Source organism: Mesoplodon mirus, assembly GCF_964341445.2.
Source record: "Mesoplodon mirus genome assembly, chromosome: 2".
NCBI classification, from domain to species: domain Eukaryota; kingdom Metazoa; phylum Chordata; class Mammalia; order Artiodactyla; family Ziphiidae; genus Mesoplodon; species Mesoplodon mirus.
The window spans coordinates 176,905,601-176,923,188 of NC_138977.1; the positions used below are offsets into that span (position 1 = coordinate 176,905,601).

Consider the following 17,588-nt stretch of genomic DNA (forward strand, 5'->3'; position numbering starts at 1 on the left):
TCTCTTCCAGAAGTGTGTGATTTCCCCTTTGTTTATTGATTCCTTCCTGTCCAGCCTTCCCTTCCCTTTAATTCTGGGCTTTGAAGTTTGCATTTCTGAAAGGGGCCCTTCTGAAATGTTCCTTTTCCAAAGGCCTGCCTGCCCAAGGCTATTTGGACAAATATGAGTGTGGAGCTGGAAGGACTTCCTGTCAGTCACTGAACGAGTCCAGCCCTTTGTGTCACAACTGACGACACTGAGGCCTGGAGCCCCAAGCACACAGTCTATTAACTGCCAGAGTCAGCCTGATTGGCCACAGTTCATCTCATTATCACACACCTGTTTAAAGCTGTGTTCCCACTGTTTGTTTGTTTTAAAGATTTATTTTATTTATTTTTGGCTGCGTCAGGTCTTAGTTGCGGCACGCTGGACCCTTGTTGAGGCGTGCGGGATCTTTTGTTGCAGCACGCAGGCTTCTCTCTAGTTGTGGCATGCGGGTTTTCTCTCTCTAGTTTTGGTGCGCAGGCTCCAGGGCGTGTGGGCTCTGTAGCGTGCGGCATGTGGGCTCTTGTTGAGGCGCCGAGCTCAGCAGCTGTGGCGCGCAGGATTAGTTGCCCCGCAGCATCTGGGATCTTAGTTCCCTGACCAGGGACCAAACCCGCGTCCCCCACATTGTAAGGCAGGTTCTTTATCACTGGACCACGGGGGAAGTCCCCCCACTGTTTTATAAGAAGCTTCACAAATGCAGTTAGAGACCGCTCAGACAGGTATACACTGTACTTTCTTACCTACCGTCTCCCCTTTTCAATTTATTAGGCTAATTTTACAACCTCATTGAAATGCCAGAGCACATCAGATAACTTTTGAAGAAGCCATAAAGTGTAATACTGTATTGATTAACCATTTCTTCTTTTACCTGTTTTTGGAGGGGGGTTATTGTTTAATTTGTGCCTGAAATAAATAGTACATGTTGCAAAATATGCCTTGTGTTAAGTGAAACAATGGAGAACCTTCTGTTTTCAAAACTGGAATTAGATGCTCCCTCTCCATCCCCATCCTTTACAACTTGTTTCTAGCTCCCTAATATTGGCCCATCATGTTCTAGTATCTTTTTAAGAGTAAAGAAGCAGTTATCTTTCCCTGAAAAGATGGTAGAGTATTATTTATTGAATAATTTTCAAAATCATCTAAGAAAACGTTTTGTTTGTTTTTAGGACACAAGATGATGAAACAGCCCAACCCAAAGAAGTCCAGCAGAAGCAGGGCTCAGCCCACCAGGAATGGTTTACCAAATATTTTTCTTTCTAAACTGATCCTGAAACTGATCATAAAGTGGATATTTGAAACACATTTCTTTTGAAGCATCTGATTGAAGGAATGAATTAAAAAGCCAACCAACCAAATAACTTGCTTGTAGTATGATTTACATACATAGCTAAAACAAATTCTTGCATTAACATTTCATACTGTTTCATTGTGACATTAAGATAAAACAAGCCAGTGTTATCAGAAAGTGCCCATAGGGAAATATTATTAATGTTATTGATGACCTACCCATGGTATTTCTAGTGTCCATAAGATTGCAATTTGCATTGTGGAATATCAGACTTTGTGATTTCCATGGTCTACTTTTAAAGTGGTTTCATTTTCCTAGGATGCTGGTCATCTTCACTTGAGAAGTGTTTCTATGTAAATGATATAATTCCAAAATACACACGTAACCTCAATAGGTAGAGGAATAAAACAAAGCTCAAAATAACCAGGAAAGTCAATTTTAAAAAACCAAAGAAAACAAAACTACTAGGAATGGACTATAGCAGACCTTGGCATACTTGGATCAAATATTTTGACTTCCTAGGTCCAGGACATGAAGAAGATTATAGAGGGCATAACACCTACCTCAAAGGGGCTTTTTGAAGTTTAAGCAAAATATGGGTAATGATACTAACCATGGATTGGAATTAAGCCTTGCCAGGATTTTTCTGTGAATAACTGAGCCTCACCCCGTCATACATCTCAACTTCAATGACTGTAGCATCAACTTGGTCATTTGTGCTGGTTTCTAGATTATTCTTTGAACCGAAAGATCTACTGAACCTCTAGTCTTGCCTCATGGTGCACTGCTTCCCCATTGCATGGATGCTCAGCAGATTAAAGGGAACTGGGAATGGCCATTCACAATGCTGACCTGTCAGCCCATGCTGAGCTGTCTGACCCTCTGATGGAGCGGTGCAATTTGACAAGAGTCAGTACAACTTTTAGTGGTCAAAATATGTTCTCAATCCTTTGGTGCTGGCCCAGCAAGTGGCCCATAAACAGTTGTCTATTCTATGCACCATCAAATCTTTGCTCTTTGAATAAAGCTTTATAAACAACTGGGCAATAAAAAGGGTTGTGATTTGTATTGATTTTCCAAAGAAAGGTGAAATTAGATGAAGGCTGAACTTGGAAATAGGAAGCTCACATTAACCTCAGTCAGATCATCTTCAATAAAACGTAGCTGCGGTGCTCTGTGACCACCTCGAGGAGTGGGATAGGGAGGGTGGGAGGGAGGGAGATACAAGAGGGAAGGGATATGGGGATATATGTATATGTATAGCTGATTCACTTTGTTATAAAGCAGAAACTAACACACCATTGTAAAGCAATTATACTCCAATACAGATGTTAAAAATAAATTAATTAAAATAAAATAAAATGTAGCTGCTCACGCACTTATGTCATTTTTTTTTTCTTTTTTTTTTCTTTTTTTGCGTATGCGGGCCTCTCACTGCCGTGGCCTCTCCCGCTGCGGAGCACAGGCTCCGGACGCGCAGGCTCCGGATGCGCAGGCTCAGCGGCCATGGCCCACGGGCCCAGCCGCCCCGCGGCACATGGGATCCTCCCAGACCGGGGCACGAACCCGCATCCCCTGCATCGGCAGGCGGACTCTCAACCACTGCGCCACCAGGGAGGCCCGCACTTATGTCATTTTGAGAGAAATGTAATTACAACTCAGACTCACAATTTAAAAGTAAATTTACTACCTAATCAAAACACATGGTCCAATAACATAAATTTTTAAATGCAAATATTTGTTACTATCCGTGTAACATGCCATATTATTTTTCAGTATCAAGTATTTTTTAGTTTTGTTACCTGCTTAGGGTGAGCATTGTAGGATGTTTGTGTTTTAAAGACTACATACAGGTAGTTCTACTTTTGTTTGTTGAAATATTTTCCCACTACTGTGCAACTCCTGATGACTAACAAAGGAGACTGCACTTTATACTACTGTCCTTTAACTCAGCATAACACATGCTACAGGGATAGAATTTTACTGAGACCCCACATCTGTCTTGACTCCTTTCTTGCTGCAGGCAAGTGAAAGATCATGTTAAATTTCTAGGTTACATGCAAACAATTGTGTCTGTTAAGTAAAGCTTGGCATGCTTCTATCATTTTTTTTCTTTAGGACATATTCCTTGAGTATTGAAGTAAAGCATCAAAGGATATGCCTAGGCTTTTTGTGTGATACTACCAAATTACCAGAAAGTTTCTAGCAATTTACACCTTCACCAGCAGTGAATGAAATTCTACCTCTCTGTACCCTAGATAATATTGACAAGGAAATTTGAGTGATAAAACATTATTGTTTTCTCTTGCATAATCTGGTTCCATCCATCTCTCAAGAGCAGAGTGGTCTAGAGATGAATGGGGATGGCTTGGAGGTAACAGCAGACATGAAGAGAAATGAACGGATTCAGAATTGATTTAGGAGGGAGAAACGACAGGATTTGACGATAAATCTCTTTAGGCATATATATTATGACAGAGAAGAGGAATTAACATATTCCTGGAGCAAAACTGGAAAGGAACATTGTGGCGAACTGTTTCTTAATTGGGGGAGAAAAGAATGAATTCACCCTATCAGCGGCTGCACACCACATACCTGAGTCCTTACTCCTGCTCTGCATCAGTGCAACATCCAACACAGCAGTTGCAACTGAGGCTACTTGGTATATACTCATTCTCCAGCCTCTCTCTGGATTCTGCAAGGGCAAGGCTGGGGACGTAAATGGAGTTATGATGGGGACCGGCTTCCTAGCATCCTTTAGATTTCTCAGGATAGCACTAATCTCCACCATTACCCCCGAGATGCAATACTGGTTTTGATCTGCTACCTCCTACTAGCTCCTCATCTGTCTGTTCTCCCCCTGCGGGAGATAACCAAACATGCCCTGGGCACTCACAGTGGCCTCTGAGCATTAAACAGTTATTTTGTCATTGTCCCTTTGCTGAGAGTCGAGACAGTGTACTGCTAACCTGCCAACTCCACCGTTCTTATATGCAGTATTCCCCCTTAGCTTCCAAATGTTCGAATCCGTGCACTGACTAAGTTCCCTTCCACTGGGACACTTGCCCAGGGCACCACTGGTGCGATCTTCAATAACTGGGCCACCCTCTTGAGCCAGTGACTGTACCTCACATACCCTCAGGACGGGTCTTCCTTGCCAGTTGGACAGTAAGCAAGCCAGTCCCCAACCCCACCCTCTTGCCTGCTCTCTCAGGCCACGTGCGTGGCAGTGTGTCAGTTGGGCCCTCCAGGACGCATACCCCGGCACAGCTGGAGGAACAGAACACCAGAAACCCACCTGTAGTTGGATGAGTTGGCTTTACTACTTGTTGGACACAGGGAGAATGTCCATCAAGAATGGTGGGGCCTCAGAAAAGAGGGTGTTAGAAAGAACCTACTCTAAGATTTTGGCATTGGTTGGGTGATTACCAGGAGGGTCTAAAGAAGCAGGGATTCATTCTAGATTGGATGCTGTCAGAAAGCAGGGACAGGGCTTCCCTGGTGGCACAGTGGTTGAGAATCTGCCTGCCAACGCAGGGGACACGGGTTTGAGCCCTGGTCTGGGAAGATCCCACATGCCGCAGAGCAACTGGCCCCGTGAGCTACAATTACTGAGCCTGCGCGTTTGGAGCCTGTGCTCCGCAACAAGAGAGGCCGCGATAGTGAGAGGCCCGCGCACCGCGATGAGGAGTGGCCCCCACTTGCTGCAACTAGAGAAAGCCCTCGCACAGAAACGAAGACCCAACACAGCCATAAGTAAGTAAATAAAGAAAGAAAGAAAGAAAGCAAGCAAGCAAGCAGGGACAACTCTATGACTGGGTGTCTTATATCTTATCTATAGGAAGGGCAGACCAGAGATAAAGCCGTAAATGGTTAAAAAAAAGAGAGAGAGAGAGAAAGCAGTCACTTATCTTTTAGCCAGGAGAATGTTTGGTATTTGGGGGGTGGCACAGTGACCTTGGTTTTTTTTTTTCCTGTGCTTAGACAAAGCTGTGAAGTGGTTTTGGTTTGTCTTGCTTTACTATGGTCTCAGAGCAGCTTTATCTAGGAGGCTGGTATCCTGAGACTGCTTCTGTCCCGTAGGAGAATAACATGGCCAAGCAGTGCTGGGTCGGTGTCCCATGTCAGGGGCAGGTTTCCGCCCTTCTCAGGGGAAACACCTACGTTGAATAAAGGGGAAGAAGCAGGAGGCAGGAAGGGCCTTCAGATTTTGATGGAGAGTTGACACCTGTATAGAGAGCCAAGGAAGATTTGGGGAAGAGGCTTAGACAGCAGCAGAGTTCGGAGAAAAATCCTCGGCCAGGCTGAAGAGCTCCAGAACAGGGACTGCCCATTAGAGGGGTCTGTGTTGGGCAGAAATGACACAGATCCAGTATCCCCACTGTGCCTGGTCACACCCAGGAAAGAGCATGGCCTTTGAGATAACTGAGCAGGGCTCCTTCGTGGCCTCCAGTGGCCCAGGACCAAACCCTCAGGAACGTCAACATTTAGAGGCTGCGGAAAGGAGCAAAGAGAAAAAGGGAGATGTGTTAAAGAGAATAAGAGAATGAGTTCAAATAAAGAAGATGATGAAGTGTCACAGTGAAGCAGCTGGGAGCCATCGCAAGCACAGTTGGAGCTGTGGAGCCGCACGTCACAGCCTGGGGGCGGGGAGCGTGGAGGAGCTGGAGACTGAAAGAGGGGCCGGGAAACGGGGCAGCGCTTGGGCATCGCATCGCGGCAGGGAAGACCAAGAATTCTGTGAGCTGCAGGGGGCAGAGAGCCCCCAAGGGGTTAAACCCTAGAGAAGGCAACTGGCCTGGACCCAGATCATTTGTGGAAAGGTTCATCTTATACAGGGTAAGGGCTTCAGCAGATGGACCAGGAAGCAAATAAAGATGCCCTGAAGATGTGGGTTGGTCTGTCATCCTGAAGGAAGATGAGGGAAAGTCCACCTGATGGCTCCTTATTTTCTCCTTGAAGGAGATGGCATCCCAGGGGGTTTTGTTTGTCAACCAGCAAGATGCCACTAAAAAGGAAAAAGATATTTACAAACAGAAAAAAGTGAAATGTTTATGTGGCAGAGAACTTTTGAATTTAGTAAAGAAATGACAGTAACTGGTACACACATTAATTCAAAATATTTTTACTAAGCACCAAATAGAAGTTCCTGAACTTTCCACTAAGAACCTCTTCATTACTGAAAGAATGCCTAAAATGTAATCAATTTAGCTTTTTAATCAAGAAATCTACAGCTGCCAATCAGCGCTTCTAATTGGCACGAGATGACCAGGTTAACAACCTTGAAATCAGATAATGTGATTGAAAACAACTTTTAAAAGCTTTAACTATATACTCTGAATGAGGGAATTCAATGGCCTCCAGCTGTGTACCATACACATACGCACACAAACAAAAATAAGTACTAAGTTATTATGTATAAAAGATAATAAGTGGTCTCTGTATATTCAGAGGGGAATAATGCCTACCTCTCATGAGGAACAAAGAGACAGATCACTAACTGCAGAGGGAAAACCAAGCAAGGCTGGCAGAAGGGACAGGAAGTCCTGTGTCCTGTGGATACAACGGAGAGCGCTTTTGGAGGCTGCAGAGACCAGGTGGCGTCCAGGCCAAACTGGAGCTTGAATGGATGTCAAGGTGGGTGGGGTGGGGCCTTTAAGGCTGGAGGAAAAGCAAGCCAAGACTCCGAGTCACAGAATTGCTGCCTGCTTAAGAGACAGTGCAGCACTGGGTGAGGGAGAAGGGCTGTAATCTAATGAGGGAATGTGAACAACAGAGAGGGGAAAGCCTCATCCAAGGAGACCAGGCACAATGCCGGTCTGTATTTCTCAACAGCAGACCAGGCACAATGCTGGTTTGTACTTCTCAACAGCGGTTCAACAGAGAATCTGAGGTGGCCTGTGTGACTGACAGAGGGTAAAGTATCTTCCCAAACACTGAGTCTCCCATGCACCCTGCAGCCAACCTCCCACCTCGAGGCCCCAGTCCCTCGGAATCAACACCACCCATTAGCAAGAAATTCATTAACGGAAAAATCTGCTCCAAATAGCAGAACAAACAAACCTCAAAACTCAGAGATGATCACAGCAAACTTTAACCCTCATACTTCACCTATGCCCCTACTGAGAGCAGGGTCCGCTCTGTTACTTAAACTGATTATTGAAGAAATGAGTATCACTAGCATAGCACTGCTCCTACCCTCCCCCACAAGTACATGAACACTACACAAAATATAAACTCACCCCAAATAAACGTCAACAGTCACTTAAGGGTACTGCTGGAGTCCGACAGCACTCGTTACTGCAGTACCGTGACGGTCACTACACTCACCTACGATATTATGATCCTCTTCCAACCTATGGACAAAATATCCTCAGTCGGAGGTTCTGGAAGTGTTGCATCGTTGCATTAGACTCCTCTTCTCTAGGTAGTTCAGTCTTGAAAAACAGCAAATTTACTATTCTTATATACTGCCACTGATGGGTAAATGATCATAAAAGGCCTACAACCAAAATCCTCATCCTTTGATATGCAGATTAGATCATACAAGCTTTTCCCCTCAGATCATACAAAATAATCTAAAACTGGAAACGGAGAGATAAACACTCATACAAAAATAAAAATAATAAAAACAAGCAGCAAAAACCAAAAACATAAAAAGGAATCTGTAAACGGCATCATATTAACAGTCTTAAATTTTGCTAAAGACAATATACTTGGTTTACCAAAGCAATAAGCATTTTATAAAGTACTCCAGAAATAACGCTTACAAAAATAGGGGGAAAATTTTAGATGAGAGCGCAAAACTAAATCATCTCGCCCTCTGGCAAAGAGTTCTCCCAAAATGTCATGTCTACAAGAAGTGATGTTTGGCAAAACTGTGTCTGGGCTGACTCAGCCACCAGCTCATGTTCAGGTGGCTTTTCCTCAGGTTTGCTTCATCGGTGCAGGGATATTTGCAGACGCCTGCTCGAGGTAGGCCAGGGAACCCTGAGGGATGTCGGCTGGCTTTTTGTGCTGCATGTTGATGTCCTCTAGCACCTGCTGCCAATGTCTCAGTTTTGTTAAGTGCTTCTGGACCAGAGCATCCTTTCGCTGTAATTCGTTCCTCAGTTCCGAGACATCCTACAAACGAAAGCAATGAAGTCAGAGTAAACTCACAAAACATGAACATAGTTTCTGATTAGTTAAGAGCACTAAGAAGTAAATTCAAAACAGAGAACCAACTGAATCATAGTAGGCTGATTACTCTGCTTGGCTGCATACTTTAAATAACCCAAAGCAACTCTTCTCATGAAAGATGCCTGCTTAACAGTTTTTATTTTTAATTCATGTTCTTTTAGTAAGTAATACACACATTACAAAATTCCGAAGTATCAAAGGACAGCCAAAAAGTCGTCAGTCTCTTTCCCATCCTGGTCTCCAGGCACTCAGTGTATCTCTCTATCCAAAGGCTACTGTGAGAAGAATCTAAAACATTGAGAATCTGAAACACATGTTAACTGTTTTAAAAGAATCCACAGCCACTGTTCCATCATTTCAGATTATGAAGTGTTAAAATCTCATTTTCAAGAGCTTTTTAATGAGTAACAGTATTAAAATCCTGTATTAAGACCTGGCTTTGAACACACCTAGACTGTCATTCAGGCATTCAAATCAGGAAATGATCTGATATGGTGAACTGTAAGAATATCATCTTCTTACCACTCACCTTCTCAACAGCTGGTATCAAAGAATAAAACGAACATTTTGACTAATTGCTCAGCTTGTGGGAGGAGTTATTTTAAAAACTGCTAAAAAAATAATCATCCCAATTTAGTATTTCCCACTGGGGGCATCACTGTGTTTTGGGCAGGAAGATTCTTCCCTCTTCCACACTGCAGGGGGCAGGCCCTGGCCCTATCCACTAAATGCCATTAATGACAACCTCAACACACTTCCAAATACCCTGGTTTCAAACAACTGAGATAAATAAAATCCTGAGTTTCAAGGAGCCTGGGACAGAACATTTACTTTTTGGTTCCTTGAACAAAATTGCCTAGAGCCCTTCCTGTGTGTAAGGCAGCAGGGACACACAGATCAGTTCCTGTTCAAAATGAGCTTATCATCTACACTAATGGCTTTTCAACCTTTCACGCAGAACCTTTTCTTTTTTTTTTTTTAAAAGAAAAATCTTCCATGAAAGCCAGTGTATGAAACGAGTAAAAGCCGAGAGCTGCTGTGTTTTGAAACACTGCTTTCCACCCCTGACCCCCAGGTCCAGGTTGTCATGAACACTGACAACCAACATTTTACATTCAAGCTATGAAGCCCCACTATAACTAATGCGCAAATGGAGCATCTCATTTAAACCATAAATGGAATTTTGACAACATTTGCTCTTCCTTAAACTTAGAGAGAGAACTCAGCTTGTACCTCTTTGATAACTTGCTCTGGTTTCTGGACAGATAACTGCAATCTTTTTTGTAGGAAAAAACATTCTGTCTGTCTCGCAATATCTAGAAATTTCTGGATACACTGATCAACACCTTAAAAAAAAAGACCAAAATATTAAATTAAGGAAAACACTAGACACATATATCTCTCTCATAAATCAACAGTTGGAATATCAAAACAGCACCTTCTTGTAGATGAAATAGGGGATTTTAATCCTGCCCACAGCAATATTACTGACCCCAACCCCCTATGAGTTAAGCAACATTAACTAGCAGACAATCTGTGTTTTTACCAGGTGAATAAGAAACCGAACTACAATGCAAAAGTTCTTCTGAAGAAAGACAATCCAGAGAGCCAGCAATTAACATCATGATTTCCAGTTAAAATGAAACATTTAAAACAGTACAAAGAAATCAGAAGTACCTCTCCTGGGACAGAACTTGGGCAAGGAAGGGGAAGCAAAAAACTTAGTTCTTTCTTTATTTTTTTTAAGACATAGAGGATTTTTTTCTTATTTACTTATTTATTTATCTTTGGCTGTGTTGGGTCTTCGTTGCTGCGCGCAGGCTTTCTCTAGTTGCAGCGAGCGGGGGCTACTGTTCGTTGCGGTGTGCAGGCTTCTCATTGTGGTGGCTTCTCTTGCTGCGGAGCACGGGCTCTAGGCGCACGGGCTCAGTAGTTGTGGCTCACAGGCTCTAGAGCGCAGGCTCAGTAGTTGTGGTGCACAGGCTTAGCTGCTCCGTGGCATGTGGGATCTTCCTGGACCAGGGCTCGAACCCGTGTCCCCTGCATTGGCAGGCAGATTCTTAACCACTGCACCACCAGGGAAGCCCAACTTAGTTCTTTAAAAGGCAGTACACACTATTGGTCTTCTGCGTCTTGGTACCAATAGGAAAAGCTCATTCATTACAAGTGGCTCATTATGAGTGACATAAGATGTCAATAAACTGAACAAAGAACCAGCAGTATATAGAGATTACACAAATCTTATTCCCTGGAAAAGTTCTCTTAGGATACAAGCGGGACTGAAACACATCAAGTGTAAAATCAGCAATGAGGGAGTTCTTACCAGTTCGAATTTCTTCCTGATCTGTACCACTGACATAATCCTGACTCACCAGAGAAGCAAAACAAGCCTGTGTGATCAAAAGAAAAAAATGTCATTCACACATCAAGAATCTTACTTTAGAGTAAGAAATAACTTCTCTTGATGGAAAACGAAGGCTGAGCCGAGTCTCGCGAGAAGACTAGGTGGGTGATCCAGGTAGCACCTCTCCCCATCCTTTTCACTTGACTAATTCCCAATGCCCGCCTGGGTTTCATGTTTTCTGGGAAGCCTTCCTTGACAGCCATGCCCAGATGTGCTCTCAGAGTATCCCGGGTTTCTTCTATCAGAGCACTGATCCCACAGCACAGCAGCTGCCTGCCATTTATCTGTTTTTTCCACTGCACAGTCACGAGCTCCTTGAAGGCAGGAACTGTTTTCTGTGTATTCTTAGCACCCAGGACAGGTCCTGACACATAACAGGCTCCTTCACTGTTTGACAAATATTCATCAAGCACTTGCTATCTGCTACCACTGGATTAGCACTACAGATACAATGAGAGGAGAGGAGGGCAAAACAGGTGTTCTCTGACTTCATGGAGCCTGATGTAGTGTGCTACAAAGAGCAGCAAGGCAGGGTCGATGCGGAAGTGATGTGTGAGCTGGGGGAGGGACCTGGAAGCCCAAAGAGAAAATGAAGAACATAAGCAGAAGGTCTCCTGTGGCCAGAGTTAGAAGAGATGGGTCTGGAGCAGAGACGTGAACATGCAGAGCTAGGAAGACCACAGCACTTCTTGGGCTATCCACTAAAGGGTTTTAAGCATTAGGGTGCTGGTGGTCAGCTGCAGACTTCCTTCTACAGGGCCAGTGTTTCATCAAGAGCTCATGATGAGAGCCACCTCCCCTCTCAGTGCTATATGCTGCTCTAAAACTTCACCTGTCCCTTTCCTTTATGGTTTAGCCCCACCCAAAAGGCGTCTCATCCTCCTCCCAGACGGAAGAGATTTCTGTTCTTTAAATCTGTTGTCTCCAAACTTTTGAATGTACACTCCACCAGCAAAAGCATTTTGTCCACGCAGCCCCAATAACACGTTCATTTACAAACTATGTTTATCAACTACTCTGCTATTATATACAGTATAAAAGTCACACGACTAGGATTTAAAGTATAGAAAAGGTAATTCCAGTTTCAAGTTATTTTATTTCCACACGTTAATGGCTCATCTTCCACTTTAGAGACCACAGGAAGCCGTCTTATTTCTAAGCACTTATTTTGTACCTCTCCTTTGTCTGCTATCACTCCCCATCTTCTTTGGTACAGGGTTAATGCTTGAGCAGAACTCAGAGTTTGGGTCACCTCTGCCTCTCTCCTCACCCCCCAGCTTTCCTCCCCCTTCCTCGGCCCTGAGTACCAACTTCCCCACAGTAACTTTTTTTTTTTTTTTTTTTGCGGTACGCGGGCCTCTCACCGCTGTGGCCTCTCCCGCTGCGGAGCACAGGCTCCGGACGGGCAGGTCCAGCGGCCACGGGCCCAGCCGCTCCGCGGCACGCGGGACCCTCCCGGACCGGGGCACGAACCCGTGTCCCCCGCACCGGCAGGCGGACTCCCAACCACTACGCCACCAGGGAAGCCCCACCCACGTAACTTTTAAATAACTCCCAGCTCCAAACGTCCCACTACTTTAGGACCGTTTAAGGGTGGAGCCCAACGGAAAGGATACAGGACGTAGGGGTGGACGCTGCGTTCCGGAGAAGATGAGCACGTACTAAACACGCAGGGACGCGGGAAAGGATACTCAGGGATGGAACCAAAGATAGGGTGGGACGAGAGCAGCCCACTGAAAACCTAGAAGGGCCCCACGGTTGGGGGTAGACAAACTGCAAGTCCGCGTGGCTCCAGATGCCGCGTGGCATCTCCGCCAGCCAACCGAGGAGAATTCCGGCCACCATTCAACGTGGAGACTAACGCAAACGACTTACGTGCACGTATCGCCGAAAGAGAGAAGCTGCGCACGCGCAGCATACGCTTCAGAAAAAAAGGGAAGCTGGGAACACAGACTCCCACGTCTTATCTTACCTCGAACGATGATTCCAACTCGTCCACCAAGGTACTGTTAGAAGTCCTCGGAACGCCTGGTGTGGCCTGAAGAAGCGAAGCCTGGGCCAAGAGGCCCGGCGCGGGGGGTGGTGGCGGGGGTCCCGGTGGCTGCCCGGAGAACATGCCTCCTAGCGGAGCCGCCATTTCTAAAATGGCGGCCAAGACGCTCACTGCGCCTGCGCGGGAGCTGGGGCCGCGCGGGTCACGTGACGTGGCCTGTCACGTGATGGTGTGGCGTGCACGTTGGCGTCTGTTGGACGCCCAGGAAACCTATAGTTTGGTGCTTCGTGCCCTCATTTTTCCGTCACGCAGGCAACCTGGCTTTTACTTTTGCTTTTTGAACTTGAGAATTGAAGGCTTTGTTAGGGTTTAACACAGTTGTGTGGAGAGCAGAATCAGTAACTACGGTGGGGCGAGCCCTCTGGCGGAGTCAGGATATTCCTGTACCAGCCCCGCCTTGCTCTCAACTCTTGAAATGACTTTGGCCCAGGAGCTTTCTCTGGGCTCGGTTTACCCGTTGGTAGAAGGGAGGTGCTCATTCATCCCACAAACATTTATTGAGAGCGCACTGTGTGCCAATTACTAATCCAGTCACTGTAGCGGGAATAAAGAGGAAAAATGTCCCCTAAATTTTCCTTTGGGAGATACAGGTAACAAAAACGACTTAACATTGTTGAGGCTCCCTGTCTTATGTGCTGGGAGCTATTTGCTTTAGATATTTATGGTTACATCAAAGAAAATCACTGTGCTAATCTTTTTTTTAAACATTTGCTTATTCAACTTTTCAGAAGCTAAATATTTTTTCATTATAATTAACTTTACAGTTATCATCCAGCATATCTGTTGAGCCTTCCATGTCCCAGGCTCTATTTACTGATCTGAGGGTTATAGCAATCACCCCAAGTTTCTGTCCTTGGAGAGTTTACCATTGTTTTGTGGGAGAGAGACCAATAAACATGTACATATATAGAGTGAAATCATGTAGAGATAAGTGCCAAGAAGGAAAATAAAGCCCAGTAAGGGGATGATTAATGATGGATTTTATTTAGTTTTTTTTGGCTGCATTGGGTCTTCATTGCTGCATGTGGGCATTCTCTAGTTGTGGTCAGCGGAGGCCACTCTTCGTTGTGGTGCAGGGGCTTCTCGTTGCAGTGGCTTCTCTTGTTGCGGAGCATGGGCTCTAGGGTGCGCAAGCTCAGTAGTTGTGGCGCACGGATGGGCTTAGTTGCTCTGTGACATGTGGGATCTTCCCGGACCAGGGATCAAACCTGTATCCCCTGCGTTGGCAGGCGGATTCTTAACCACTGCGCCACCAGGGAAGTCCCAAGTGATGGATTTTAGATGGGTGATTGGAGAAGGTCTCTCTGAGGAGATCTGCACTGGAGTGACTAGAGTAAATTTTAATTAGGAAAGTTTTCTAGACGGGGGGGCCTTGAAGAAGGAAACTGCCTGGCATATTTAAGGAACTACAGAGAGGCCAGCAGGGCCAGAGTGAGTGAGGCAGGCAGAAGTAGAGAAAAAACAGAGGCTTCCCATTGCCAGTCAGGTCTCAGATCAAAAGTCACCTTCCCAGCGTCAGTCTGATTGGACCCACACTCCCAGCCATTTCACCCTGTTTAATTTTCTTTACAGCACTTGAACAGTTACTTGAAATTATCTTGTTCATTTTTCTTCATTGACTAAGTTGCCTTGCACACATGCACACACGCACACAACACGTGAACTGGAAAACAAGATCTATGTGATCAGGGCCTGCCTGTCTTGTTCACCTGTATTCCCAACACCCAGAACTGTGCCTGGCGTAAAATAGACATAATAAATATTTAATTGAACAAAAATAGAATGACATGAGGGAACTAGTGTACTCCAGCAGTTCTCAAACGTTTTTGGACTCCTTTACACTCCTAAAAAATTATTGAGGACTCCAAATGTTTTTGCTTATGTGGGGTATGTTGGGCAATATTTACCTATTAATTAAAAATAATAGGTAAATATTAAAACAATTTTAAAAATATATTCATGTAAAAATAAGCCGATTATGTTAACATAAATAATATTTTAATTAAAAATGTAACTATTGTATACAATGAAAAATAGAGGAGTGGAACCATTTTACGTTTTACTCCTGGGTTTCCAATGGCCATAGGGCTGCTTGAATTCTGGATTTCTTACTTCAGCTACCTTTTAACACTACTGTATTCTAAACCGCTGCTGTTTTGGATTTGCTGCTCTCTGAAGCCATGGCTCTCTCAAGCCCTGCCTTGTCCTTAGTGATTTAGATGCAGATTATACCACCAGTCTCTGGAACATCATTCTAAGGATCCACCAAGGTTTTGTGAATACCTGGTAGCCAGATGCACCAGCAGTGGCAACTAAATTTCATCTCAACCAGATTAGATAAGCACAAGAATCTAGGACTACACCATGCCTTTTGTATCTCACACTCTAGTAAACACAAGAGTTCTACTGTTCGTTTACTTACAAAAAGCCTGTGATAGAAAGGTCAGATCCCCATTTGGTCTTCTGAGAATCACACAGAAGAAATCTAAATGTGTTTAGTTTCCTTTCACAAGGCGGTAATTCCACCTCTCCGTTTCCATCTTTCCTGCTGAAGTAGCTTCTGGATATAGATACCCAGAGGAACCTGTGTTTACACACTATTCCTGCCTGATTTTAATTCTGATTTAATTTAAATTCATGTTATTTATGAACATGGATATGCATGTCCGTTGTCTTTCCCTCTCTAAAAGCCAGTTTAGACACATAATATCCATTTACATGTCAAGTTTTCAAAATACTAAATGTTAAAAATAACTCCAATTAAAAAAAACTGTCAAACGTTGTCAAAGTCTTAAAAAAAAAAGATCCTATTTGTGGGTAATTTGATTCACCCAATACAAATGTAGCAGAAATTTAACCCCAGGGCTTCCCTGGTGGCGCAGTGGTTAAGAATCCGCCTGCCAATGCAGGGGGCATGGGTTCGAGCCCAGGTCCAGGAAGATCCCACATGCTACGGAGCAACTAAGTCCGTGCGCCACAACTACTGAGCCTGTGCTCTAGAGCCCGTGAGCCACAACTGCTGAGCCCGAGTGCCACAACTACTGAAGCCCACGCACCTAGAGCCCGTGCTCTGCAACAAGAGAAGCCACCCAATGAGAAGCCCGCGAACTGCAACAAAGAGTAGCCCCTGCTCGCCGCAACTAGAGAAAAGCCCGTGTGCAGGAACAAAGACCCAAGGCAGCCAAAAATAAAAATAAATAAATAAAATTTAAAAAATTATTAAAAAAAGAATCATATCAATAGATGTACAAAAGCATTTGACAAAATTTAACATCCTTTCGTGATAAAAACTCTTCAGTCCATGAATAGAAGAGAATTTCTTCAACCTGAAAAAGATCATCTATGATAAACAATGTAAACATGCATAATGGTGAAATGTTGAACACGTTCCTCCTAAAATTTGAAACAAGGCGAAAATTCTGCTTTCACTACTTAACATTGTCATGAAGGTCCTAGCCAGTCCTATAAAGCAAGAAAAAGAGCCACAAATTAGAAAGGAAGAATAAAAGTATCTTTATTTACAGACAGAATGATCATGATTGAAATATTCAGTGTTGTTAAGATCTTAATTTACTCTGAATTGAGCTATAGACTCAGTTCAATCCCATATAAAATCCCAATAGCCCTATTTGTAGGAATAAATAAGCTGTTCTGAATACTGATATGGAAAAGCAAAGGACCTAGATAAAAGAAGAATCTTGAAGAACATAGCTGGAGGACTCAGGCTTTCCTGATTTTAAGACATTATGAAGGTAGAGTAATAAAGCCTATATGGTATCAGTATATAGATAGACAAATAGATCAATGAGAAACAATGAAGGTTCTGGAAATAGACCTGCACAAAGATGTTAGATTAGTTTTTCTTAAAGGTGCTGAGGCAATTTAATAGGGAGAGGAAAAGTTTTCAACGAATGGTGTTGGAACTGGACAAACATATGAGAAGAAATAAACCTCAACTTCTACCTTACCCCATGCATAAAAATTAATTTGAGATGTTCCATAGATCTAAACATAAAGTTAAAACTATAATACATAGGAAAATATCTTTGAAAATTTGGGGTAGGACATGATTTCTTAGGACATGAAAATATTAATCATCAAAAACAATTGATAAATTGGTCTTCATCAAAATTAAAATGTATGCTCATTAAAAAAATGCCAGTGAGAAAATGAATAGACAAGCCACAGACCTATAAATCAACAGTAAAAAGACAAGCGTATTTTTTAAATGGACAAAATGTTTGAACAGACACTTCCATAAAAATGATATATGAATGGCCCATAAGCACATGAATATGTACTCAACATCATTAGTCATCAGTGAAGTGCAACTGAAAACCAAAAGGAAATACCATTTCCCACCTATCAGAATGGCTAAAATTAAAAGACTGGCAGCACAAAATGTTGGCAATGATGTAGAGTGATTGGAACTCTCATGCATTGCTCCTAGGAGTGTAAAATGGTACAACCACTTTGGAAAACCATTTGATAGTTTCCTAAAAAATTAAGCATATACCTACCACCAATTCCAATTCTAGGTATCTAAGTAAAAGAAATGGGAACATATATCCACAAAAATATTTGTACAAGAATATTTCTAACAGCTTTATTCATAATAATCCAGAAATAAAAAC

The 17,588-nt window shown here is 43.5% G+C and overlaps 3 protein-coding genes across 6 annotated transcripts in view; 2 read left to right on the forward strand and 1 right to left on the reverse strand.

Annotated features, from left to right (window-relative positions):
• Positions 1-6,297, forward strand: part of LOC309816189 (protein FAM184B-like) — a gene marked incomplete at its 5' end in the record, with an annotated part of 185,957 nt that extends 179,660 nt beyond the window's left edge. Inside the window, 1 exon segment of the mRNA XM_082643394.1 lies at positions 1,194-6,297. Coding sequence (XP_082499520.1) covers positions 1,194-1,287 — 94 coding nt within the window. The 3' untranslated portion in view covers positions 1,288-6,297.
• Positions 6,298-8,031: 1,734 nt separating this feature from the next.
• LOC309791888 (mediator of RNA polymerase II transcription subunit 28-like) lies at positions 8,032-13,063 on the reverse strand. Its single transcript, XM_082601090.1, has 4 exons — positions 12,874-13,063; positions 10,821-10,887; positions 9,731-9,843; positions 8,032-8,440 (listed from the first exon to the last, which is right to left on the reverse strand). Exons 1-4 carry the CDS (start codon positions 13,036-13,038, stop codon positions 8,243-8,245), a joined length of 543 nt encoding a protein of 180 aa, XP_082457216.1. The 5' UTR covers positions 13,039-13,063; the 3' UTR covers positions 8,032-8,242.
• LOC309791899 (protein FAM184B-like) overlaps positions 10,895-17,588 on the forward strand; it is an 85,704-nt gene continuing 79,010 nt past the window's right edge. For all 4 annotated transcript variants that reach the window (XR_014291579.1, XR_014291580.1, XM_082601099.1 and 1 more), the window contains exon 1: positions 10,895-12,904. Coding sequence is in view for 2 of the 4 variants with exons in the window: in XM_082601099.1 (XP_082457225.1) it covers positions 12,882-12,904 (23 nt within the window). In the remaining 2 variants the exon portion in view is untranslated. The remainder of the gene's footprint in view (positions 12,905-17,588) is intronic.